At 36.5% G+C, this 26,588-nt stretch overlaps 3 protein-coding genes across 3 annotated transcripts in view; 1 reads left to right on the forward strand and 2 right to left on the reverse strand.

Moving 5' to 3' along the window:
* Positions 1 to 3,907, reverse strand: part of LOC144443626 (GON-4-like protein) — a 38,447-nt gene extending 34,540 nt beyond the window's left edge. Inside the window, exons 1-3 of the mRNA XM_078133169.1 lie at positions 2,930 to 3,907; positions 1,657 to 1,746; positions 298 to 351 (exon numbers count right to left, since the gene is read on the reverse strand). Coding sequence (XP_077989295.1) covers positions 298 to 351; positions 1,657 to 1,746; positions 2,930 to 3,907 — 1,122 coding nt within the window. The remainder of the gene's footprint in view (positions 1 to 297; positions 352 to 1,656; positions 1,747 to 2,929) is intronic.
* A 5,280-nt stretch (positions 3,908 to 9,187) lies between these two features.
* LOC144443459 (sulfotransferase 1A1-like) lies at positions 9,188 to 17,331 on the reverse strand. Its single transcript, XM_078132942.1, has 6 exons — positions 17,100 to 17,331; positions 14,826 to 15,052; positions 13,880 to 14,006; positions 12,887 to 12,981; positions 11,204 to 11,378; positions 9,188 to 10,705 (listed from the first exon to the last, which is right to left on the reverse strand). The coding sequence occupies exons 1-6, from the start codon at positions 17,314 to 17,316 to the stop codon at positions 10,593 to 10,595; spliced, it is 954 nt and encodes a 317-aa protein (XP_077989068.1). The 5' UTR covers positions 17,317 to 17,331; the 3' UTR covers positions 9,188 to 10,592.
* A 6,557-nt stretch (positions 17,332 to 23,888) lies between these two features.
* The window catches only part of LOC144443212 (sulfotransferase 1B1-like), a 5,486-nt gene continuing 2,786 nt past the window's right edge, over positions 23,889 to 26,588 (forward strand). Inside the window, exons 1-3 of the mRNA XM_078132623.1 lie at positions 23,889 to 24,267; positions 24,919 to 25,157; positions 25,681 to 25,807. Coding sequence (XP_077988749.1) covers positions 24,087 to 24,267; positions 24,919 to 25,157; positions 25,681 to 25,807 — 547 coding nt within the window. The 5' untranslated portion in view covers positions 23,889 to 24,086. The remainder of the gene's footprint in view (positions 24,268 to 24,918; positions 25,158 to 25,680; positions 25,808 to 26,588) is intronic.

The following is a 26,588-nucleotide window of genomic DNA, read 5'->3' on the forward strand; positions in this document are numbered from 1 at the left end:
AAAGTAAGCCACACTGCAGGCACTTGGACAAACACCCAAAGTATGCCACACTGGCACTTGTGTGTCACAAAGTTGGCTATAGAGGTACTATCAAGTATTTTTCAAGAAAATATCTTGAGACATCTTTTGTATCAACTTTATGAAGGGACAATACTGATGATATAGGGACAAAGTCATTATGTATCATACACCAATCAAAAGTTGACTAAATCCTACTTGTTCTCATCTCAATACCATTTTAAACTTTGACAAAACTTACACTGGCTGCAACAAATTAAATAGAAATGAAATACTAACCGGCCCTCCCTTCTCTGTGACTTCTTTGATCTTAGATCTGGTCATCTTGGGTTCCTTTAAACAAAAACAGACAAAACCAATACAAATCTCAATATATTTGATGTAACCTCAATGTTATATGAATATTTTAAATGTGATATCGTCACATCAGAATGATTTCATAAGGGTGGTGGTGGTGGTGGTGGTGGTGGTGGTGGTGAAGTGGTGGTGGTAGTGGTCATGGTATCACTTGGAGGTGATGGTGGTGATAGATGTGGTGGTGGTGTTGTTGTTGTTGTTGTTGGTGGTGGTGGTGGTGGTGGTGGTGGTTGTGGTAGTGATAATGGTAATGGTGATGAAATTGGAAAAGGGTGCTGGTGGTACCAGTGGTTGTGATGGTGTTGATGTTTATTATCAAAATGACAGAGTAACAACTGTTCATTGTTGATAACATTATTACTGTAATTCTGAACTTGTTTTGTAAATGTAGAGAATTTTGATATCCACACTCAGAGGTCTAAAAGTAGCAGAAATGTCAACTGTGTTGGAAGAATAGCAATATTCCATGATTACTTGTAAAAATGTGGAGAATTTAATAACAAAATGTTGTCATCAATACACATGAGAACAATTTCTAATGACTGAGGGCCTCAATTCTATTTAAAAAACAGTTCAAAAAATGTGGAAAATAAGATTTTGTTAAAGTGATTTGTTTGGTGACAAAGCTTGTCTCATTGAACAGATCAGACACAAAAATTTGGTGTAATGACAAATGTTACGGTAAACCTAACTTGTGGTCAATTTTCTGATTGGTCTGTAAGCGTAATTTATGTACATATTTAATTTTCATGTACCACAATCCCTTGCACCACTTCTCGTGTGCTTCACAGTAATTTTGAAATAAAAGAGACGCTCTTGAACTGAATAGACTGCTTTGATTCGTATTTTATCCTTGTATATGACAAGATGGACAACCATACCACAACAACAAAGTTTGCCAGAAATGATATAGAACAACTTTCTGGCTTATGGAAAACATGACAGTCACAAACCATTAGCGGTCCAAGTGCAACAAACCTGCGGGCTTGCCTGGCGAAAACGGGTGTCATAAAAGTTGTTTGCATCTCTAAAGCTGTTTGTAGCGTTACTTATAGCCTAATAAATTGATAACAACTGATATAAGACGGAGATAAGGTTTGCCTCAATTGCAGTCCATGCAGACGGCCGAATAGAGGTTTTACAGCTGTTTACTTGTGTTTTGGGTACTCTTTGATAACAAGTCCACTTGCTTGGCTAATGGCTTGTCCCAGTAATGATACTTGTCAAGTTGATTTGAATTGAACTGAAGACAATATAATGTACGTCTGTCGTCATACTTACATATGCTGCTGGTTCTCCTTCATCTTGTGTTTCTAAATCTCTCATAGTATTCCTCACCATGGCAAGTACATGTTCATTGGTAATAACATGCTAACAAAATATACAAAACGATATATTCAAATCATAGTTATCCATTAAAATGAATGTATATTGTATGAGTGTTCATCTAGGAAAATACATAAAGCATACATTGTGTGTGTGTTCATCTAGGAAAATACATAAAGCATACATTGTGTGTGTGTTCATCTAGGAAAATACATAAAGCATACATTGTGTGAGTGTTCATCTAGGAAAATACATAAAGCATACATTGTAATATATGTAAGTTTATTCAGTAATTTAGATTACCTGGCCTAATAAGTTTAGTTTGAGAGTGAAAATACAGGAAACAGGAAAAAAATTTGAGTGTTTATAAAAGAGTCTAGAAATACATGGCACATAATCTGTGCTAAACCTGACTTGCAATCTTATCACTCTCTTTAAATCTACATGCAACACATTTCGCTAGATTGTGTTGACATGTACAAGATATCAAAGTTGAAAATTTTCAACAAAAATTTGTTTACATGTATGATACAGAGCAGTAATTTACATCAATTATATAATATAGTACAAATCTATCAAGTTGCCAATACAAAGCTTGCTATTGGACAAACATTGCAGAAGACATTTATAATATGTAGCAGTTGCTTGTGTCTGGACAAAAATTTACCAATGAGAGAGTGGCATAGAACATTTGAACATGTCTTTGACATGACAACAATATTGATAATACAGTACTTGTAGATATTACATCATACTCTGTACATACAAATAAATGTGGTGAGCATGATGCAGGGCTCATAACTCGTATAACTCTTGGGCACACATAGACTAATAAACATTGTACCTATACTACCAAATTTGTAGTCCTGGGCACATACAGAAGTTCTAAACACTGTACCTAGACTATCAAATTTGCAGTAGTCCTGGGTACACAGACTTCCCTTAACTACCAACTTTACATTTGTATAAGGTGATACATGTAGTCTGTTAAACCAATGGAATTGTAGCTGAAATAGTTCACTTGGCTAAATCTGACTACAAGGCATAGAAGGTAAAGTCAAGCTCATGGTGCAGTATATTGTCATCAAACCTCTTTTTTGACTGATAAGCTGCAGGATTGTTGCACTCTCAATGCAATGTTCAAGAACTCATCAATGGAAATCTGTAGTCTAATTAGAGGCAAAGGCTAGTTAAGTTCAGCAATGGTTATAATTTTTATTATACTTACATGTAATATTGTTTTCACATTTATAGCTGTCAAGTTGTTTTTATCGGCATTTTCTTCCAGAGTTTTGTCAATCTCATCATCAATTTTCAAAACTGGCGTTCTAGCATCGTCACTATCTTTATGTGATTGTTTTGGTGTTGAACACTTAGCATGCTCACTCTCTCCGCTGTCATCAGATTTCCTCTTATGTGCCTTTGTTTTCATTACCTTCGTGCCAGGTTTATTTGTAGGCATGGTAACAGAGTCACTCCCAATTTTTTCAGTATTGTCTGCCTCAATACGAGGTTTATCAACACTGTCGAAGTCCATTTTCAGTCTTTTTTTGGCTCGAGATTTACTTTTCTTTTTCTTTCTTTTTTTATATTTTACTTCTTCAAGTACTTCATTGATGACATCCATGGTTTCTTTAGCCCCTGGTTTCATGACTAGTCCTGGTGCCTCATCTATCTCTACTTCCTGACCTTCTTCTCTACATTTTCCTTCATCATTTGTCTCATCAACATTCTTCTGTTCTATGCCTTTGTCATCGGAGACACGGTTGTCATCATCTGTACTCATAGAAGTGTTTGGTTTGGTGTTACCTTGACTACAGGGTTCCTCACTTTGTTGTTGTACACTCTCCTCTTTATCCTTGTTTGATGGTTGACGTCTACTACTCTCCTGTCCCTCACAGCTTTCTGACTCTATACTCATTTGACTCTTTGCTAACCATGCCTTTTTAGGTGATTTTAGTTCTCCTATTTGTATTTGTTTTTGTTGTGTTTTATTCTCCCTACATGTACTTGTTTCATGACAAGTATGGCTATCATTAGTATTGTTTTGTTTTTGTTGTGTTTTCTTCTCCCAACTTGTTTCACTTGATGCATGGCTATCATTACCACTAGTTTGTAAAGTTATTTGTGGAAAACTCTCCTTTTCAGACTTGTTGTCATCTTGATACTTCTCACCATCACTAATCATTTCTTTCACTCCCGACATGTTGAATCTGAAGGCAGAAAATGATAGTTATAATGTTACAGAAATGATCAGTAAACCAATGTGACTTTTAAATGCTTGCATGCCTCAGTCATTCACAGTAACTTTAGATGCAATAGATACAAGTTATGAGCTTCAACTGTGAACTAAATTCTCTAAAATACAAGTTGTTGTTTTCAAATGCCATCAAAAGTCATCCACAAAAGAATAGTGCCATTCACAGCTGCCTTAATTATATATGAAATTTGAACTAAACATATTTTACCAAAGCCTGTTTAATGACTACACAGAGGAAATATTGGAGGATATACATTTGTATGCAAACTGAGCAAACACTATTATAACACACCATGGAAGTATCCATTTCACCGTTCATCATAGTACCATGTATGATGTACTATGATGTCATCGTACTACAATCACTTGATGTAGTAATAGTATCAATGTTGATTACCATGATTTCACAAATCATGGCCAAACAGGTAAGGAAGCATTTAGACTTACATAATCCCTCAGTGTCCATAGCAGTGTGCCCTCTAAGCCAATTTGACATGCCACTGATGCACACAATTGCTAGTGACACACCAAAATTTGGTGTTGCCCTATCTCTTACTATGTGGTGACTCAGAACACTTTGAGAAATTTGACCCACAACAACAAAATTAGGCTATCAATGAATCATTAGAGGTTACAGTGGTCATCAGTTATTGCCAAGTCTTATTTTGAAATCTAATACTAGCTCAAATAACATGTTCAGGTAGCTTGTTCCATTCAGAGATATGATTCATTGAGTATAACAGAATTTCCTGCAGTCCAGTCGAAAGTTTGATTTTGCCAGTTTAAGTGAATGTCCTCTTGTCCTGTGAGTGTGATGTTGACTAAGTCACTGTGAACAGTTTATCTGATGTACAGTAACTTTGTCAATTCTTTTGATGAACCTAAATACTTGGATAAGATCACCTCTTGTTCTTCTTTCTTCCAATGTGGTCAATTTCAGTACTTTTAGTCTGGTTCATAGCTAAGGTGGTTAACTTCTAGTATCAATTTTGTTCTTCTCTCCACTTTTGCTCAATCCCAAATTGCATCATTTGTTTACTTTAGGTCACGGTTACATTTCTGTTTCACAAGTCAACTCCAACAAAACATGGAAGTATAATATAATGTCTGAACAAACTAACTAGCCAACAAGCAGTTAGGCTTTGAAACATCAACACATGCAACGGGTAAATACACCCTACAGTACAAATATATCACAACATAGCAAATAACAATAATAAGTTAACATAACAATGCAATATGAATATTGCAAATATTTTCTGGGAACATCGTTATCAAAGGCAGAAGAGAAATTTTTAAAGCACAAATTTGCAGAAAGCTCTGCCGAAATTGGTGAACATATCTGTACATACTCCGATGATAAGTCACTCATGACACAATTTCAACAAGAAGGATACCGCCTTCTTTCTACTGTAGTTGTGAAGTCCAGCTGCAGTTAAACACTGGTACAAACCTTATTTACGGCGACATTGAAGGTCCTGTTTATTTATACATGGACATGTCACGTCCTAAGATCATCTCACACCTCCCGTTTTCTTTTCGTCGTCCAAAATTAAACAGTACCGTGAAAACACTGTGAAGTACGGTCGACTCGTTGTCTAGCTTTCGGAACTACCGCCATTTTGAGCAATTCTTGCAAATGGGGTCAGCTCAGAAGGTCATGCAAATTTTATAGCGCCCCCTTGCGTCGACGCGTCTGTTCGAAGGAAATAAAACGAGGCTCAAGCACAGACAACTATTAAAGAAATTTTCTTAATTGTCTGCGGCTCAAGTAATTATGTATGATGAATACAAGTAAAACATAGGGGCATGTATTATTGCTTAGATTGTCGTTTTCTTCGGAAAATATCATACGAATCTTGCTGCTACAAATTTATCAATCTCTATACTACGTAGATATATCTATTCTTTTCTCCTTACAGGTAGGAATATATAGTCAAAAAGTTGTTATATTTAGTCTGTACACCTGGAAAACAACAATCTATGAAATATTACACGCCCCTATGAAGTAAAACTAATTCAAGACCGCATGCTTTTCGGTTCTTCTCAAAGCTAGTTTTGCAAATTCGAGTACAGGGAGACATAGTAGAGCAAGTGTTTGATTTCAAATACTTAGGGGTTTGGCTGGATTCAAAATTGAAAATTTTCAACACATATTTCCAAAATTTACTACTGTCGAGAATGAGACACTTTTTGCCGTTGGGAATTAGGAAGATGATGTTCAATACCTTAGTTCTTCCCCATTTCGATTATGCTGCGATTATATTGTATAAGGTGTAATACGAATCAAAAGTATCTGACGACACTTATAAACAAGTTGGTCGACTGCTCCTCTAAGTTCCCCGGGATACGAGTACCAGCGGGTTGGGTTTATGAAAACTTGGTTAGCCCTCAAATTAGCCGATGGACGCGCCAGCTGGCAACACTCGTCTACAAATCCGTAACAGGTAATGCACCTAGTTACCTCACTGGAATGTTTAATCTTTCCAATCAAATTCATCTTTATAACACAAGACAGGCCAGTAAAGGTAACATATACATCCCTACAGTTAAAACTGAATATGGGAAACGGGCATTTCACTACAGTGGTGCTAGCGCTGTTCGATGGAACAATCTACCCATATCCATAGGATCAGCTCCAATTAAACCCATTGATATTAAAAGACATCTTAAGAATGTAGTCTGGTCATATAATTGGATCTTTTATAGTACACTGTGCCTCTGTAACTTTTATGTCTGTGTAGTAATCTTGCAACAGGTTCCATTGGGAGAACAGTGTCTAAGCACTGAAATGGTGTCTGCATATGAAAGATTAATAAATAAATAAATTTAAAAAAAATCGTAGTAGATCTTGTACATTTTTTATATGTATAACGCGTACATACCTCTTCCCAGCACCAAATCTGTACGTCACCCCTTCTTAAACTAAATTGTATTGTTTTTTGTTCTCCTTTCTTGATGAACTATACTATATAACGAAAATTATTTTAAGTCACATATTCCGACTAGATTCATGAAATACAGATCGGAAAATAAACTATGAAGAAATTGGAAGAATCGAAGTTGTTGAAGGGCAAAAAAGCGCTAGCCAGTATGGTTTTTATCTAAGCTTTTTACCACCCCTACAAATACTCCTCGGTAAAATGAGCAACTTAAAATTAGTACATGTGTAAATCTGACGTATAGGACCTGGTGTACACTCTGGCAACACATTGGAATTCCGATAAACAATAGTGTACTATCTACCCGGCCGTGGTATCGAACCATGCATCTATTTACAAACCCCCAATTTTATTTTGTCTTTTTAAGTTGATGTCAATTTCCTCATCAACTATTTCTCATGAGACTTCGCATTTTTTGCGATTTTATTATTTTTTTATCTATTACCCAAAAAAACGTTATTGGAAACAAACATTTTTTTTATAATTTGGCCTGCGGTGTGTACATGTAGATATGTGTTATTAGATCTTTTGTATTTTACAGGGCGAATTCCTTATTAAACATATATTTTGAAAGTTACACGTACCTGCTGGATGAAATTTCTTGAGATAAAAGTCATGGAATTGTTGGACTTCCATATCTTTCATCTAATTAATATTGCCAATACCCGCGGCCGCAGATGGCCTTTAGTATAATGGAATGAATGACTCATAGTTATTGGAAGGAAACTGCAGGCATAGTAGTAGCATAGTCCCCTCCAAGATCCAGGGCATAAGTACTAAGCAACCAATTATAACCCTAAGCATCATTATACTGGCTAATCACTTTGGATTGGCAAGATGTAATAAGGAGTCGCGATTGACGTTACCATGGTTATCATAACTTTCGACCAATCCCCCAGGATTTTCAAGCCAGACAGCTTTGTCCAATTGCAACACATATAGTTCTTGAATTATCAATATTATATCAAATTTACACCGAGTGGATCTGCAGCTGTATAGTAAGGTATGCCGTGACGCGGGAAGCCTCAATGCCGTTTAGTCATGAATATCGAATCCAGCCTGCATACAAATTACTTGGATTGTTGAAGTACACAGACGATAATGAGAGAAGCCACTTATCAAGAATAACATGATACAGTATTATATGAGTTATATGGCAATAATACTGTTTGAGACAAAACAATGCGTGTAACGTCCCCTTTCCTCTCCGCCAAATGGACCGTACGTGGTGTGATATTATTGATCACTGTATAGGCATGCGTTGGAGTGAGACTCGACATAAACTATCACAACCCGACTTTCACCTGTAAAAAACTCCGTCTCAGAACTAATCTATTTGCCCTGCCTTTCATTGTACTTTTGTCATTACAAATTAGCTGCTGTCCGTGTTTCGTTTTGAAGCTAGCATGAAGGAATATTGAAGAATAAATTACGTATTAGATTTGCATATGTGATACATTTTCTAAAATCTTAAACAAAAATAAAAAACCTGAGGCAAAATGTGTGTTCCGAAAGTAACTTATTCCAAGCCGACTTCAATTATCAATTCTTAGGCGTAACGCCGCTCAATTTCCATTAACATGTATACGTGACTAGAAAATAACACATGCTTTGCATAGGATATAGATATTTTGTTTGGTAAAAACTGGGATATATGCTACTAGTATGACAGAAGTTGTCGTAGCATAACCACAACTAGCTTGAATACAGTATTAAGTCAAATTGCTTCAAATGAGTAGCACGCTAAAGGCAATGGTCGACAGCCATGAATCCCACATTTCATGTAATGTAATTCCATTTTGTGAACACAACTGCGCTAAATATTGTTCAAAACTCCCGCTTAGTAGTCGGAAGATGTGTGTATACTCGTGCACTGTACCCGATATTGCTATCTACGACACCAGCGGGCGCTGTCACAAATACAAAGCCAATGCCACCGCAGTGCAATTTCGGGAATGGGCAGGTGTGGTGTACGTGCCATCAATAGGATCTGCACAAGCACCAAAGTTGACATTTGTGATTAACATAAACTTTCCTTGCAATATATGTCTACTATTAGTATTTTGCCAATTTTGAAAAGCCCATTGCTTTGCTGAATAGCAATCCAGCAGTATTCTGGATCACATCTGGCTATTCTCATCACCATTACCATTACTCATAACTGGTCGTAAATAAATATTTGAATTCAAACTATGCCACGTCATCAACACATGGTTTTAGCATGGGAATACAATTAACATACAATGCTACATATATAATTGAGAATTTTGACATTTATTTCCAGACAAAACAATATTTATGTTGGTACATAATACACCTATGAAGGCATTTGAACAATTCACAAGCTGTGTACAAAAATGCTGCTTGCATGATTGTGTATGTAGCCGGATGGGAAGGCAAGATTTCAATTAATTTGGGATTCATCAACTAACTTCTTTTTATAGTTATTACCCATCAACTGTTAAGTTAACGCAAGGTGAAAGATTTGGTGTAGCCTTATTTTCTTGACATATTGTGTGCAGAGTTCTATGGCAGCTTAATGATGTGCATCTGTAATTAGTAACTATTACTGGACATACATTGCATTGCCTGTCAAGTTGTACAAGATGGTAGCATTTATTATATTTCTAGAACTGTAGAACAGAATACAAAATGCAATGCAAAAACTGATGATGGGAAAGAGGAAAAACTGTCTATCAAAAAATCCAATGCATGCTCCAGATACGTTTTGTTTTTTAAACCAAATAAATATGCAATTCCACTTATAAGAACTAGTATATACGTTATATATACTGAAAAATGAAAGTTCCATATTACAAGCTATAAAAAAATAAATGCAAAGATGGAATTTACAAAGCATATGTTTTATCAGTACAAAGTACAACTTTTTCTGTTAGGAGTTACATCATTTCCATGATTTGGGATTTATAATAATTACATCTTCAGATCAAACTTCCGATTGGTTACCTATCTTCATTTCTATGAATTATAGCGACTTCAAAATACAGAACAATGTGAATGTTTAATTTCTCAACACAATAAGCAATTTCTACATTTCCATACATTAACAAAGCTATAAAATATGTGTACGGTAAACTATGGACTGAAAAGATTCCGAATGACACAAATATGTAATCCCCATTCACGGGACTGGACACTTGTTTTTAAATTTTACCCTGCACGATTAAAGCTGTTGAACAGTGACCAGCAATCAAATCTTTCAAAAACCCGATACATCCGACAAAAAAAATAGGTGAGGAGTTTTAAATGTTTCACATCAAAGTGAAAAATGACCCATTAGAAGCTACGTATACATCAGTTAAAATTTTCTGTCTTTCAATTTCCAGTACAGAAAGCTTTAGACTAAATCTGAAACATGCAATATTCATGGCAAGTGTATAGCGCTTTTTCAAACAATTATGGCAGATACATATTGCTTTTTTTTGTCGAAAAGTACATCATTGTAGCTGTTACTATGTGTAGTTTCTGTTGCTATGGTACATTTTCATCGTATCTGTGGTCCACTTTAAATTGATTCTCTGCAACATTAGATGTGATCAAGTTCAGTACTGGTTCTATTTTATCAACTCTATGCTATGGTTTCTGAGACAAAGACAAAGACGTATTTCGACAAATTGAATTACAAAAATAAACTTGATTAAGGCTGCAAACAACTTTTTTCTTCTTCTTTACAACTCAAAATCAAAAGTCAGGCCAGTCCCTTGCGTCTTCTCGAAGTACACTGCATCAAATAACTCATTCTGGGCAACAGAGAAATGGTTCTTCCAGTCTCCAACCTCTCCTGAAATCATACCATAAAATTATGTATAATTAGAAAACGTTTATGTACAAAATACATGCAGCATAAAATACATTAGAGGCCTGTGTCGTATTAGGATTAAGTTAGGATCCTCTCGCAGAGCTAAAGAAGACATTGATCCTGAATGTTCCTATTTGAGCCCCTATGACTTGATAGATGAGAAACACTACCAACAGAAATTGAGATTCAAACCCTGGATGGATGGATAGGTTGGTATTGTAACGATGCATCTATGGAAATGTCAGATCTTTCAATGGCAAGATGCAGAAAAACTTCAACACAGATAGTATACATTTATTGGCAATAATTGGAATACCAATCTTAATGCTTCTTGGCAGTACCCATAAAGTACCTGCCTCCAGTTGTCTCCTGATCCTGGTAAATCACTGACCCTACCAGCAGGTCAGTAATGATTGAGTATGCATAACCTACAACTATCCACTAGACTTCATTTGAGAGATAATGGCTGACAGATCTTACCTTTCCTGTGGAATGTACCCTTCTTGTGGTTGATGAAATGAGCTTTGGAATAATTTGACATGGGGTTGTTCTTCATCTTGTCAAATGTACAATGTTCCACACAGGCGTCAATTTTGTCTGCTGCAATAGGGTGGCCATAAAAGTCACCAATTCGGATCATCTGTCCCTTCAAGTCCTAATGACAGACAAAAATTGATTTAGTAACTTGATAACATGGCGTCGGTATCAAACTTTGAACATAACAGCTTGCAGCTCCAATACAACATTTCAGACTGTTCAAAGAAATCTGCATAATAACCCCCCCCCCCCCCCCCAATAATTTTTGGCAACATCTTAATTGAATGTCATGTTCAGGTCTAATCACTTTCTACTAGATAAGGGATCATAATGTATGCAGTCTACTGAGCACCCCATATCATCTTTAAAGGTGATTGCATCATGCTAAACCCATTCTTTGCTTGCCTATTAACTAATTAAATTGGACTCTGGGGCAGTATGCATGAAACAAGTATACAACCTCAATTTAGTAAACTTGTTTTCACCGAAAATCAAAGTTTCAGTACTACTAGTATTTGAGAATATTTTTTCATAATGTAGATGGCATTTTCTATTTAAATTTTCCCCTCTCGACTAGTACGAGTACACACACTGTTGAACCTAATGTACTTTTTGGGTCATACTTATGTCATCAAGTGGTCTGTTTGACATTTTAACTGATAATTGCACATTTAACTCATTCAACAGATTACTGGTTCACTATTCTGAAGTGCTGGGATGAAGTAGAGTTATAATTAATGATATATAAGTACGCACATACTAAACCTAAATATACGCAACTGACTATTTATATCTCATTATAATAAAACGTGAAACAACCTGTCATCAAATTTTTCTATTCTGTATCTATACAGCATGACATAGTTAAGGCCCGGTTCTGATTAAGGTTAAAATTTGGAATTAAAAAACAGGTGTCTAACAGAGCTTTAGTTGATACAGAACAAAAGAATTTTCTCATGTAAGTTGTAACCCAATGATAAGATACCACCAATGCAAGAATATGCTATATAAACATGGGTAATAGTTTACTCAGCAATGATTAAATTGCTGCATCAGCATTCTGACTGAACATCTCCCTTTCCCCTTGTATTCTGAATTTCTTAAACTGCTGTTCCCCTCCAATACCTTCAAAACTTTACAATGCCTGACAGTCAGTAAACCCAGGTATTCCTACCATGTACCGATTACCTGTACATTCTATTCACTATACCCCAAGTCAATAAACCAGTTAAGTCTGGTGCATGAATTGCCTTGGTTGAGTTATCCAAGTAAAAAGACTGATAAAAGAACAACCTTGAATATGTCAGTAGTAACAATAAAACAGAATATTTACAATTCAGTAACTACATGTATTTATTTAATGTCATATATAGGAATGACCCTGTTTGACATGGTAGCTAGCCAAACCTGAATTTTGGAAATTTGCATTCAAAATGTCACTGGCTCCCCCAAGCACACAATACCCTAAATGGGCATAATTATCTTGTTAAAGTTGCTATCAACACAAAGTGTTTGCTACTTTGGACACATCGGCTTGTTTCTAATTGTATCTGCTCACAACTGAAAACTTATGGTACATTTATTTGGTCTAAAAAAGTACCAAAGTATTCAAGAATTCAAACTCACCTTCTTCATATCTTCAAACTTGACAAACATAACATTTGAATCGTGTCTGTGTTCCCACCACTTCAGATTGTGGTCAAACCATGAACCATAAATAACTGAAGAGCAAAAAATACAATCATCAAAAAACTGACGGACTGGTACATTTGTACATTGTACATTTTAATCTTATCTATCCGGTAACCACAAGAGTTCAGTATACATTAGATCTATAGATATTATATACAACTAAATTGAATCCAGCAAATCAATCTCTTGAAGGTGTATGGTGGTGAATAGTGGTAGCAAAGGGTGTGTGTGTGTGGGGGGGGGGGGAATCTGGTAAAGCTTGCACACATTTTCATAACTTGTACTATATAATTTGGTGTAAAAAGCTGCTTAAATATAGGTTACTCTATACTTGCCACCCCCTTCATAGAAATATTTATCTATTAGTATCAGTTATCAATGACAGACCCCACGAGTACACCCATAAAGTAGAGGACAGATGTTTCCTTCTGTACAGACTAAAGAAACCCTAAAAATTTAGTTCTGTGGATAACATCAGGCCATGAAATTTTAAATGCCAAAGTTCATATTTCCAAAAGGTCAAAGTATTTGTGGTGACCTGCACCAAGCTTTCTTATCAACAATTATGCAACATCTGTTCACACTTTGTCCAAAAAAGAGCTTGTACGTGTCATCTTTATAAAAAAAAATCTGATTTTTAAAAACCATAGCACCTCGATTCCAACCCCTCCCCCCTTCACAAAATATAGGGCACCTGTAATATTACACAAATTCATCAGTTGACTTGCCATGTTTAAAAGTTAATGACCAAAGAACCATTTCAAGGTCTTATGTAAATGATCAGAATAAACCAATTCATTAAGTTTACTTTACAGTCAACTGATCAAAATGAAACAATGAGAGTGTCCTTGGAGTAGTTTTTTTATATTTGATTAAACCTACATGCAACCATTTACAAAACTTTTAAAAGTCAATATACCAACTTACCATCTCCTTCAAGATACTTGGGGAAAAAATCTGAAAAGGTCTCGTAGGTCTTGAAGAAATGATTGATTTTTGTAAAATGCCAGCCTGAGACTGCAGTATCTTTTGGATTACGAGCAACATACAGTGTCTGAAACAAAATAAAACAAAGTAGGATTCTAATTAAAAAATAAACAACTCATAAGTTCTATAAATCTGTACCCAATGTTACAACTTGTGTTTACCAATTGTACAAAGATATCCACAAGGCAGGAGTACGTTTTTTTAAAATGGGCAACTGTGTAGCTGCAATAATTGTAGTGTTTGATGTGATTTTGAGGGCTTTTTCGTCTGTTTTTGTGCCTTTTTTCATTCCGACATTTAACCCGAATCAAACGCTACAATTCCTCTAATGCAAATGCAAATAGACGGAAGCGATTCAGATCTGAATCGCAAAGTTAGGCGAACTTTTCTGCTAAATTACGCCTTACCTGGCAAAATATAGGACATTTCCTAACGCCAACATTAATTACGGAGCCTTCAAGACCAAAGAAGTGTTCAGAGGCACCCCAATTCCGTCAAAATCGGCAAATATAGCAAGGCATGCAGCAGTTTGAAACAGGTAGTACGTTGACCCCTCGCTCACGTTTACAATGTGGTCTCGTCTATTTGCATTTGCATTAGAGGAATTGTAGCGTTTGATTCGGGTTAAACGTCGGAACGAAAAAAGGCACAAAAACAGACGAAAAAGCCCTCAAAATCACATCAAACGCTACAATTATTGCAGCTAGGCAATTGTGTAGATTGATCAGTAGTCTTGTCTCTTTCGCAACCATTTATCTATGCATTTTTATTTTTATGCACATGAAAATCATTGCTAACATTCCAATACCTTCCTTGGATTGAATGTATAAAATAACTGGATTCCTATATACAAAGGCTTTGTCAATCTATTGTAAATGTAGCCTACCTTTGGCTTCTTTTCAAACCACTGTTTTGGCATAAGATGGTATGGTAGATGAGTTCGTATAAGACGTGGTGATGGCATCTGATCTACCATCTTGTAAGTGGCTGGTTGTTGACCAAGAGGGCCAAGTTCAATGTATGGTACTCTAGCCAATAATGATTTACTTTTGACCTTCTCTAGGTCACCATCTTCCATAATGACAGATGTTATTTCTTGACCCCATGTGGTACCTGGGAAATAAGAATAATTATGAAATCTTAAGAGCATTGCAAACTTGGACTATGGAACTGGGTATGTCAAGTGTGCATTGTTCATCATGGGCAGCTGTCATTGTCATAAATTTACAAAAGTCTGGCAACTACCAAAATGCCCCCCCCCCCCCCCTCCCCCTCCACATCACACCCCAGCATTGTTTGGGCAAGGGTTATCACTATTGGGTGCCTCCTAATGTTTGTTTCCCAAATTTAACAAAATGTACAGTGGGCCTCTCCCAATCCAGATTTGTCAATGTTGCGACTGTTTAAGCCTAATGGTTTAAGAGAAGTCATGGAATGTAGAATTGGGCAAAATGACTTTCCTGGCTTCCCAAGACATAATCTAAATGAAAATAAAATCACCTTTGCCTTTGTTTGTCTTTAAAGAAAAAGGCTAAACTGCTGAACTTTGCATTCCTTTACTTGCAATAGAAATCAGTTATGTAACACTGCTACAAATACTTATCCAGGTGCAGATATATGCAAATCCAAAGGACTCAAACTTTACAATTCAATTGCAGTGTACAATACCCTGGACATTCATTTACATGTACATGTACTTTTAAAACAATAGAAGTGGGATACACATGATGGAAAATTTTTACTTTCAAAGTTTAAAACTTTAATAAGGGGACTTATTTATGGTCAAAGGAATATACCACTGTCATTTAAAAAAAAAAAAAAGGTCCTTAAAGTGATTTTTAGTCCATAAAGTCTTTTTCCACATGTCGTGTTCACTGTTGAACTGAGCCCAGTAAGTTTCCCACTATATGATTGAATGCTTTGGGTAGTATCACATGGTACAACAACATGAATCATGGGGGAAGCCATAACATAACTGCCAAGAAAATATTTTTTGCTATAGTTGTGGTAATTTACAATAATAATACCCCTGCGAATGACAATAAGAGTCGAGAATGGAAGCAAGACACACACTAGACATACCCGACCTTGGCAAAACACGTGGTCAGAACATTTCCAATGAAAAAAATGATTATCGATGAGAAGTCTTAAAAGAAATGCTTAAAAGTACATATTTCAAGTCAAAGATGAAATTATGACTGATGCCAACACATTGGAAGTTGTTGCAATTAGACATCTTACATTGGCTTGCTGTTCATGTTCATGACAGTTGCTACCGCTGTTAGCTTGGAATGTGCAATGAAGTAACCTTTAAACTCCGTGTTAGACATTATACATTGCATGATTGGTTATACTATTATCCCCAAATATTCTATAAAAATTAGAAAAATCAACATGTGTGAAGGTGTAACATCATTCCTTATATCATAGGAGAATTTCAAACATTTTGCGCAAAACTTACTTTTGGCATAATATTATGTACAAATGCAAATACAAGTGCATTTGAGAGAGTGATCTCAATTCTACCCATCCTTTCCCTAACCTTTATTTGGCAGCAGTTTGGAAAAATATTATCACCATTTCAGTAATGACACAATATAGTCAAGAAAGTACTCGCTGAAATATTTTACTATTGAATGATGTCGATAAACTACAAAGTTCTGTTCCACATGATTATGTCCTCAACAACTTTACAAATGATAAAAAAAGGAGGGGAAATAAATAAATAAATAAATATCTTAATTGTCAAATAATCACTATTTAATTGTGTGGTTAATATTTTTAAAAATGTCAGAAGAGGTGAAATAATCCTTGCGACATAAACGTATAACTCGTGCCTGTAATTTCAAATTTGAGTTTGCATCAACCAAACTCATGACGAGCAATCGAGTACAAAGAATGCATACTAAATGAGCTGCCGGGTGGGTGATGGAAAAGTACCGAACAATGATGTATTTATCGCTGGGTCAGACGACGGTGTGCTATCCACGTGGGGTTTTACCCACTTACAAAATTATTGACAAAGATGTCCGCCATGTCTTCTGAAGAAATGTTTTCATAATATTTCTCAATATATATTTTCTAAAAATGACTTTTTAGATAAAGAAATTGACCCGTTTGACTTTTTACCAAAAATGTACAAAATTTTAAGATTTCTCACCTGCTTTTGGGTATGTAACAACCCAAATATCGTCATCGCGAACCTCCATCTCCCGAATTGCGTCGAAAGTTGGTCCCGGTGTAATCGCAAGCATGCGAATTCCTTCATAATAATGATCTGGGGGAGGCTTAAAGTCTTCGGGTAGTGAACTTGCCATTTTTTGAGCTCCGTCAGTCTTTGCACGTTTGCTACTAGGCTCGTCGCTGTGGTTCTGCATGTTCCCGGCAAGTCTGGACGATATATACGGAAGCGAGAATGATATGCTGAGCATGCGCTCTAACCTTTCACCCCAGCTTCTCACGATGTCAAACAGGAAAATTCCAATAACGTGGTATGGTACAGGAATAGTGGATGATGTCGAGACTCCGCCTCCTACACCGTACATGCACATGTAGTTCACGTTGTGGCACATTTGGATGAGGATGATACAGGGTTAAGAGGCAATAATCTTTTCACCTTTGGTATTACCACCCAAGCCCCGTGCATAATTTAATGTTAAATGTTTACGTGTGTTTTAATGATGATGTAACAGTTTCTTCGGATTGTGTGTTTATATTGAAATTTTCCATACCGCACGCCTTTTGATTCTGTGCACATAATAAGCTAAGTTATAGCGACATTGTTATCGGGTTAGAGTTCACAGTAGACAACTTCTGTCATATCCAATAAAATTACATGTACTGAAAACAAATTAAAAGAGGCTGGTGGAAAAATAACTGGAATTTTTCAGAGTACGCCTACATTAAAGTTCACCGCCTTTTGTATTTTCTTTCTTACTCGGTGTTTTCACTATAGTTTTATTACGTAATACGTAATTCCAGGAACCGCCTATCCTTACTGTAACAATGACAACCTGAATAATGATGTTACTAAAATGCAAAAACAACGTTTAACGAAAACAGCTGAGAACAATGGGTGTTTTTCCCCTTGTCATTTTTATTGCACAGACTCGTACAGTCCAAGAATACCTCGGTATCCATTTGGCCGCCAACTGCAGACCTAAAGATCTGCCCAAAAATAATAACAATGACAAACACTTGTCCATATAGATAGTGAGAAAAAGGGAACTGAGAATTAGTTCTAAATTTGCATTTGAAGCATTTTAGGGTCACAGAAAATAGTATATTTTTACGAAGGTACATTACATGTCATGTGTTGTCTTACTGTACTTTCCCCCAAAGTGGGTCAAAGCTATTAAATGAACTATCAAGATCAGAGAGCCTGATAACAAGGTTTCATGTTAAGATAAACACCATAAAAATAACATACAAACATCACTTACACCGTGTGGATTCTGTATTTAGTTAATGATATCAACAGTAACATCATGCATACTACACATACAACAAATCACCTCACTGGCTGCTGATCATGACCATAGGTTTTATTTGAACTTCAACAGATTATACTGTGTGTAGTAGTTACCGTTGGTAACTAAATAGAGAGTCCAAACGGTGTAAATGATGTTTGTGTGACTGTTATCTTTATGGTGTCTAACTCAACATGAAACCTTGTGATCAGGCTCACTGATCTTGATAGTTCATTTAAAAGTTTTGACTCGCTTTGAAGAAAAGCGCTGCCATACCAAGAATGCATATGGTGATGTACGAGACCTAATTTAAAGTGTCAGTTTTCATTGCAAGAATGGAGAGATAGGCGAATGATCACAGTATAGAAAATAGTATCCACGAAGTGATCAACACAAATTTAAAGTTATCATGGTTATTGTAGTGAGCCCACCCCACCCACTTCACCCGGCCCCGTGCCCACACCCACCCCTTCAACAATTTAAGTCAAAGTCGTAAACTATTAAAGATTCAATGGTCTGTGACAGAAAGAATCAGAAGTCTATCGTATTTAATTCTCTTCATGTTATTTTCACAATTCCGAAAATTAGGCCTAATGTGATAATGTCTATCGGAATGAACCGAGACGCAAATTTCATCTTCTATACGATGTCTGATTACAAAAACACCTGTTCCATTTTCCATAACCTCGTGATCGTCACAGCTGATAAAATTGAATATGGCATTGAAAAAGAATCGCTTTGCTCTCATGACTGCATGATGCATGATGCATGACGTTGTGTTGTTTTGAGGGACAGGGCTACTATTCTATTGAAACCCGAATTCCATGAATTCCATGTACTGAAATAATTTGACTTTGAAAAGAGTACAGTGTTAGGTAACCTTTGAAAAATACATACGACGAAAACAAATCAAGCCTGCAACTGGGAACTGGGACATTTTCCATCAAATATATATAAGGCATAATTAAAACAAATCTGTGGTTCCTATTACGCTCAATTTTAGAATAGGTGGGGTAGGTAGATTTTTTTTAAATTTTATTACAGTATATGTTGTTGTTTTTGGTGTAAGTGACTAGTTCAGGTTTTCCACTGTTTTCCAAATGGTTTCTGTGTAGTTTATTTCTTCCTATAAGATTTACAGCCATTGCAGATTGGAAGAACATTTTGATTTTGTTTTTTTATAAGTTGATGTCATTTTCCGCATCCACTAAATACATATTCTCTAAAAATTAGTCAATTACTTATAAAAAGACATTGTATCTGTTAATTAGTGGTCAATATTATATGTAGGTAGTGTATTGGTTTAAATCTTGATCGGTTTTGAATCTGTCACAACTACATGTTAAAACTGTACTAGTTGTAACTGAAGTATCATTTTCGATCACACAACCACAATATATTCAATGAAAATAGTTAAAATAGCAGTAATTAGACATTCTACGTGACCAATATCATCCATATAAGCAGTACATAAACAAGTTAAAAGTCGTGATCGATGTTGAGGGCGCTGATGTTTTGTTGCGGACTCAAAAAAAAATGTGATTTATCATGTATACAGCTACAAAAGTACGTTTCTCCGCAGGTGATGCAATACTGTGTGAATTATATTACGAGTATGCTATTGTACCTAACAAAAGAGTTTCAATAAAAACGTTCCAATTTTTTTCTCTCCACTGTCTATATGGTTGCATGCCGCGTTAGTGCAGCTTTAAAAAGTAACTCAGGACTATAACATGTAATATCGTAAGAACGATAAGTAAATGAAATAACGTTTTTTTTTTCCTGATTGGAGTCACCTTGGTCGCGTTATACCGTGTTTTTTCAGATTGGAGTCACCTTGGTCGCGTTATACAGTAACTCCGCGAATTCCTAGATGAGCAGTCACCCGATAATGGCTCGATACTACTTGTGTATGCAGAATATTGAGTACGTGTTTACACATTCTTTAACAGCCTATCTTTCATGACTCAGTTTTATTCCAAGATAATAAAAACATCAACGAGTTTTTGTAGTCATGGTTACAACATACACTCTACGGGTTACAAAAATATTTTTTAGCTGCAAAAGTGAACTGGTCGGGGTGATTCTTTGTTTTTACAATATCCTACAACGGCAAAACAAATTTGAAAGCTAACTTTCCTTGTCCGATCCCCATCTTCTCTAGATTTCATATCTTCTTTGTCGTCAAAACTCAACAAAGGCAGGTATACGTAAATGCTTACGGATCCATGGCTATTGGTAACACCACTATAGAAAGCGTGTCCCCAGCCACATACTTGGGCATCTCAATTGATCCATCATTTATTTTTCATCTGCTGTTGCTGACGTGTATTTAGACCTGTTTTTTGTGGGGTTTTTTCCATATTCTTCCTGGTTGATGTTTTGATATGATAATTTTGACGTACACTGGATTAGTAGTAGTAAGTGCTTTTACCACAAATTTGGTAAATTAAACCCGAAAACAATAATTTATGTAGACATTTTGACATTGCTTGTAAATAGTAGTTATTACAACAAAGTTCTGTATCAACTGTTAGTATCTCTTAGCCTGGTAAGCTGTGCTGAAACTACCTACTAGCAGCAAGTTTCCACGTTGGTGGAGGGCCTATGCTTAATTCAAAGATTTTGTTCAGTGTGGTTGTCAGAGTCTATTTTATCTGGATAGCACTAAGATTAGCATTTACCATGCCGCTATATAACTTATAAGTCATGTATGATTGATCCAATTAGTATGGTGAATAAAAAGTCGACAAAGTTAGTTTTCATCCAGGACCACCCTTGTATAGTCTATCAACAAGAGAGAATAAAAGTGAATTACATGTAAATTCTGTCTCTCTCGTCTTTGCGTTTAAATTTCTCAAACTTGTACATTTGTAAACGAATTGTCATGTTTCACATCCAGCACGGATTATGTTAAGAATACTGTCGCTTGGGGGCGGGCTTTTAAAAAACCGCAAACACCTTTGTCAAGTGCAGTCAAAGAAGTTGTTCTTGCAAAAAGCTGCTCTTGTGCAATTTTCAGTAGATTGACATTTTTTTCGATCGGTAGAGGAAGGGGGCAAACAAGGAAGAATTGTGGTTAGGAAGTCCTGATTTTGATACAGTGGGAGGGGAAAACGTGGGGAGGAGCTCACATTGTGTACGTCAAAATGAATTGTTGGTATAGTCACGGAATATACAAAATTTTCCTGATGGGAGTTGGTAAATTATTCACAATATTGGGCGGGCAGTGGTCTGGCGGGCAAGTTGGAAACAAGTGGGGTGGACGGCAGATATCCTTCACCCGGGCCACCAGTGGGAGGGCACAATGAAAAGCTAAAAATTCTCCCCACATTTTTTGATGGGCGATTCTTAAAAAACACCATTTTTGGCTTCAAAAGAATCTGCCCTTTGGTTGCACCTGTTTTGTGATACAGACACACATAATCTTGCCTGTATGTGTTCACTTGAACATTTTTATGTGAGGATTCGTATAAAGTAGATTTATTCCACAACCACCATTACGCGTGTAGGCCTGAAATGAAAATACTCACGCAAGAAGTTACGTGTCCCTGTGCATGTATACTATTACATATGAATCTATGATGTGTACGTTGATGCACATTTAAAACAAAAGTTTGCAGAATTTTGACAGGTCATAATGCAAATGACAAGTAAAAAGGACACGTTTTTTGAGCCTAAACACATAAGGTTGCAATTTGGCAGGAAATACCTTTCCGCTACATTCATGAAGACCCCCTGAGGGCGGTATTGCAGGGGAAACTTGCAAATTTGGGGGATATATATGGTGGGTACACGCAAAAAGGCTGTCATTAAAAGGGGAGGACTCCTGGAAATATGTTGAGTGAGTCAGCTGGTTAAGTTTGTGTGTGTGTCATTTATCTTCTTACTTGTAAAACATAATCCGCATCAGACAAGAACAAATCACACCAGACCAAACCCTCGATTTGGAGACAGTAGGGAGCCCTCCACGACGATCTTTAAAGAAATGGCTGATGCGTGTTTGCCTCACCAGCCAGAGTCTTGAACAGTCCATGCACCTTTCATGCCTTTGTACATTTATAGGAGGTTTAAAATTACGAAGTTGATACGTATATCTGAGTTTACCCGGGCAGCAACTTCATACGCCAATTTCCAAGGCTTATGCACAAGTGTCATCCCAGCACAGTCTGTTCTTGGGCACTGTCCTCAGCTGCAAACACACTCGCTTTCCGGGGGTGACCCGTAATCCCTCGAATTGAGACATATAATATTAATTAATTGCCCTGGAATATTGGCCCGGAATATATGCACTTAATTTTCTCAGATACGATAGTGTTATTATGTCATATTCAGATATAACTATAGACACATACGGTGAAATCCATTCCAAAGTATTCATGACACATGGCAGATGAGTGAATACTTCAGTATTGAGTCAAGTAAGATGCCAATGACAGATCTAGATTGTAAATTTACCATGCATCCATATAAAGTCATATGAAGTGAGGGCATTTAGAGTAAAGAATGACTGTTGTTAGTTGTTCTTGTGCTCCAAATCCAATCTTTCTAAAAGGGAAATTCAGATTTATCAAACTACATGTATATCTAACTTGATGATCAGGAGACTACATAACGTTTCACAAAATGTCTTACATTATTGCACAATTTCACATCAATGTCATAGTATGGATATATTTTATTAATCGCTCGTCAACATTTTTTTCTCTACTGTATGATTACTACCTCCATATAGCACAATGCATGAAACATCTATTGAGCCCAGAGATTTTAAAATACTGACAATCGAACCACCGACAGCGATATATAATGTCTGGCATACAGTAGCCAAGGGTTAGCATCTTGATATAGTAACGTCAGTGCAATGTATGACTGGGGATTACCCTTACCACACTATTCATTGTGTGACATTGTTGAACAGAAACAACATTCCCCGGCAACCCAGGCTTATTGACGACTTTCATATAATCCAGCTATTGAAACCGTGTTCTCCCCCCACGAACTAACAATTGACACAGTAAATATTGGAAGTGGGACGGGGATAGTGCATGATGTGGTGGAAGGTTGATAGGCTCAATTCTTTAAATCTAACAGATTAATTAAATATTTTTATTTTTGAATCCAGGGAGATTATTTAAGAATAGTTGAAGTATTTGACTAAATGTTTTCACTGATTTTCAGCAAAAAAAACAAACTCTCTGAGTGGGAAGAAATAGATTTAATTGCCAGTTTGAAAAGTTGGCTTAATATGATCTGAGTTGGTCTCAGTTTAAAATTGGGTTGAGTGCGATTCTCAGACATATGCATTCGTATTTACTTTATTATTGAAAGTCATAGCATACAGTGTTTAAAGTGAACCATAGACTACTTCGTATAGAGTCTATGATGAGTGAACACACTACTCATTGTTGTTTAAGTCATGCGTATACACACGAACCTCCTTTTCAGGGACACAACTATTTCCTCTACTGTACTACACGCACTGAGTCAACTTTCTAAAACATTGTGTATTCTATCGCCCCGTCACACGAGTTTCAAGTAGCAGTCACACCCTTCTACTGCGGACAAGTCTTGGAAGATAGTTTACGACGACGACAGGGTAGGATTGCAATAAGTTGAGTTGCACGGTATATGACCTCACAATAGTTCAAGTCATACGGCACTGGTTTTCCGGAGAAATGACGGAAATAGAAAGTCTCGAAGACGGAAGTCAATCACTGCCAAATGGCGATAGTTTTCGTTATGAGTACCTGGGCAAACCAATGCCAACGTACGTCCCAGCTGCTACCTTAGAGGCTATAAAGACGACCTTCGATGTCCGTTCTGATGATATCATCGTTGGGTCCTACTTGGAATCAGGTAACTCATGTTCATTTTTAGCCTCTATAGTGTTAAGGTGTGTCTTTGTTGTTTTTTGTATCCGGTGACATTTTGTGCTTGTCCTCACAAAGTTTGCATGACAATATGTGAAAGTGTACACAGTAGCTTTATGAACGAAAGTGTTCTACTACAGCGCATATGTCTATGACTGTGTGTCAAATAGAAAATGTCAACACTAATCGAAAACACTCAAAACAATGAATATATTTGAGTTATCACTGTCAAGGGTATTACAATCACGACATGGTGGATCTTGGGCTAATCGTGTTACGCATGTTCAATCTCACACTCTCATCTCTGTTGTCAAGGTGACGAATTAGTCATATCTAACTTACCAAAATTACTATATTAATTATTCTATTCCTAATAAATGCAACGCCATAGCAATACATTTTCTTTATCTAGGCTACCAAATGTTTTATGTATGTAATGAGGGCGATATTTACGGTCAGGTAAACATACACAACACAGGCACAGTTTATTAATACTTAAAGCTCTAACGACATTCTCTACCTACAAGTCAACACACTATATACTGTAAACCAACCAACGACCCAAAAAGCTAAAAGTGTTTTCCCATAAATAGATAAAGTATTTAGAGGCGCTTAACCACACTTTCCCTTTTCCTAGGTAACAACCTGTTACGTGATCTCGTGTCCCATCTGTGTTCCTCTGATGATAATGCAGCTCAGATCAAAAGAAAACCCCTGGCAGACAGAGTTCCCTTCCTAGAGATTGGTCCAGGGGCTAGCTTTCTCCGACCAAACTATGAGATGCTTGCCGGAATGCGATCTCCTCGTCTGATGTCCACACACTTACCGTACGAGTGGATGCCTGTGAAATATTACGATGTCGACATCATGCCAAAGGTATGCTGGTGTGTTCGTTTCTCTAGCCTATCTGTATGGCATCGATACAAGTTATTATAATTCTACACAAAAAACATTGTCTCGTTTGTGAGTATAATTTGAATGGTAAAGGATTTGTGTCAGGGAAATCAATCTGATACACGTACGTACGTACGTACGTACGTACGTACGTACGTACATACATACATACATACATACATACATACATACATACATACATACATACATACATACATACAGACAGACAGACAGACAGACAGACAGACAGACAGACTGGTTGACTGGTCTGTAATAGATGTCATTGGAGATTAGTGCCTCTGAAAATAAGGCTATCAACTACACAGTCGTCCATATTAAAGTGACAACTTATAAACTATATTCAAATACTTCCACAATTGTGATTTTGATACATACCATAGACTTACCACGGGTCTATACATAGACCAAGTGTTTTGGTGCAATTACAGCCTCAACATTTAAGTTATAAAAAATGTTGATAATTTGTGTATTTGGTTTATTTCAGACTATCTACGTGGCAAGAAATCCCAAAGATGTTGCTGTGTCCTGTTGGAAATTCTCCAGACGACACCCATATATGGAAACTGTGGACGAATGGAATGATTATTTTGATATGTTTTTTGCTGGCGATGGTGAGCAGTCATCTCATTGCATATGACTTAGTCTACGAGTATACGAGTCGAGTACAGTAGACACGCCGAGTGATGTATAAAACCAATGTGTATATATGTCCCAAACGCCGTACATTGTATCGATTGATTCAATTGTGTGAATTTTTATAAGGAGCACTTGCAAATATAAATAATACACACATATTGGGAGCACCAAAATTACGTCATCTCATCCGGCACTGAGATATAGGACATAAGTTAGTGTTAATATATTCTGGATATTCCTCACAACACTCAGTATATGTGTGTCATATATACAATATACACAGTGTAGTGATCTTAGATATAGATATGGCTGGTTTATCGCCAACTTACAGTTTATTATAGTGATAGCAGTAGCCCCAGTCGTATATGCTAAGAATAGATGACTCATAATGACATCAGAATTGAATAGAACAAGAAAGTGGTGATTTGATTCTTTGTATCTTTAAATTAAGTACCAAGTTACATTAATCGTCGATATATCGCATTAATATCTTTCTAAAAGATATGGTATGAGTTGTGCCCCATTACTGAATAATACGGATTCCTCGAGTTAAAATATGTCTCCCAACTCACTAAATGCAATATTAAAGTTTAAAAACACGACATCAAAATTGTACATTCCACGTTTGACATTTTCAACGGTGATATCATCCTCAATAATGCAACACTATTGATAAGTCTGGGTACACCCCCTTCTGGTTTATTTAACCAATAAATATGTGTTATCTTGAACGAGAAACGCGGAGTCAAACTTGTG

This window comes from Glandiceps talaboti, chromosome 12 (assembly GCF_964340395.1).
Source record: "Glandiceps talaboti chromosome 12, keGlaTala1.1, whole genome shotgun sequence".
In the NCBI taxonomy this organism is placed as follows: Eukaryota; Metazoa; Hemichordata; class Enteropneusta; family Spengelidae; genus Glandiceps; species Glandiceps talaboti.

Coding starts and splice junctions, on each gene's coding strand:
- LOC144443459 (XM_078132942.1), bottom strand. CDS start 17,316: ATGCAGAACCACAGCGACGAGCCTAGTAGCAAACGTGCAAAGACTGAC. Junction 14,007..14,825: donor GGTTTGAAAAGAAGCCAAAG/GTAGGCTACATT, acceptor ATTTTGTTTCAG/ACACTGTATGTTGCTCGTAA. Junction 10,706..11,203: donor GGGTACATTCCACAGGAAAG/GTAAGATCTGTC, acceptor GTATGATTTCAG/GAGAGGTTGGAGACTGGAAG.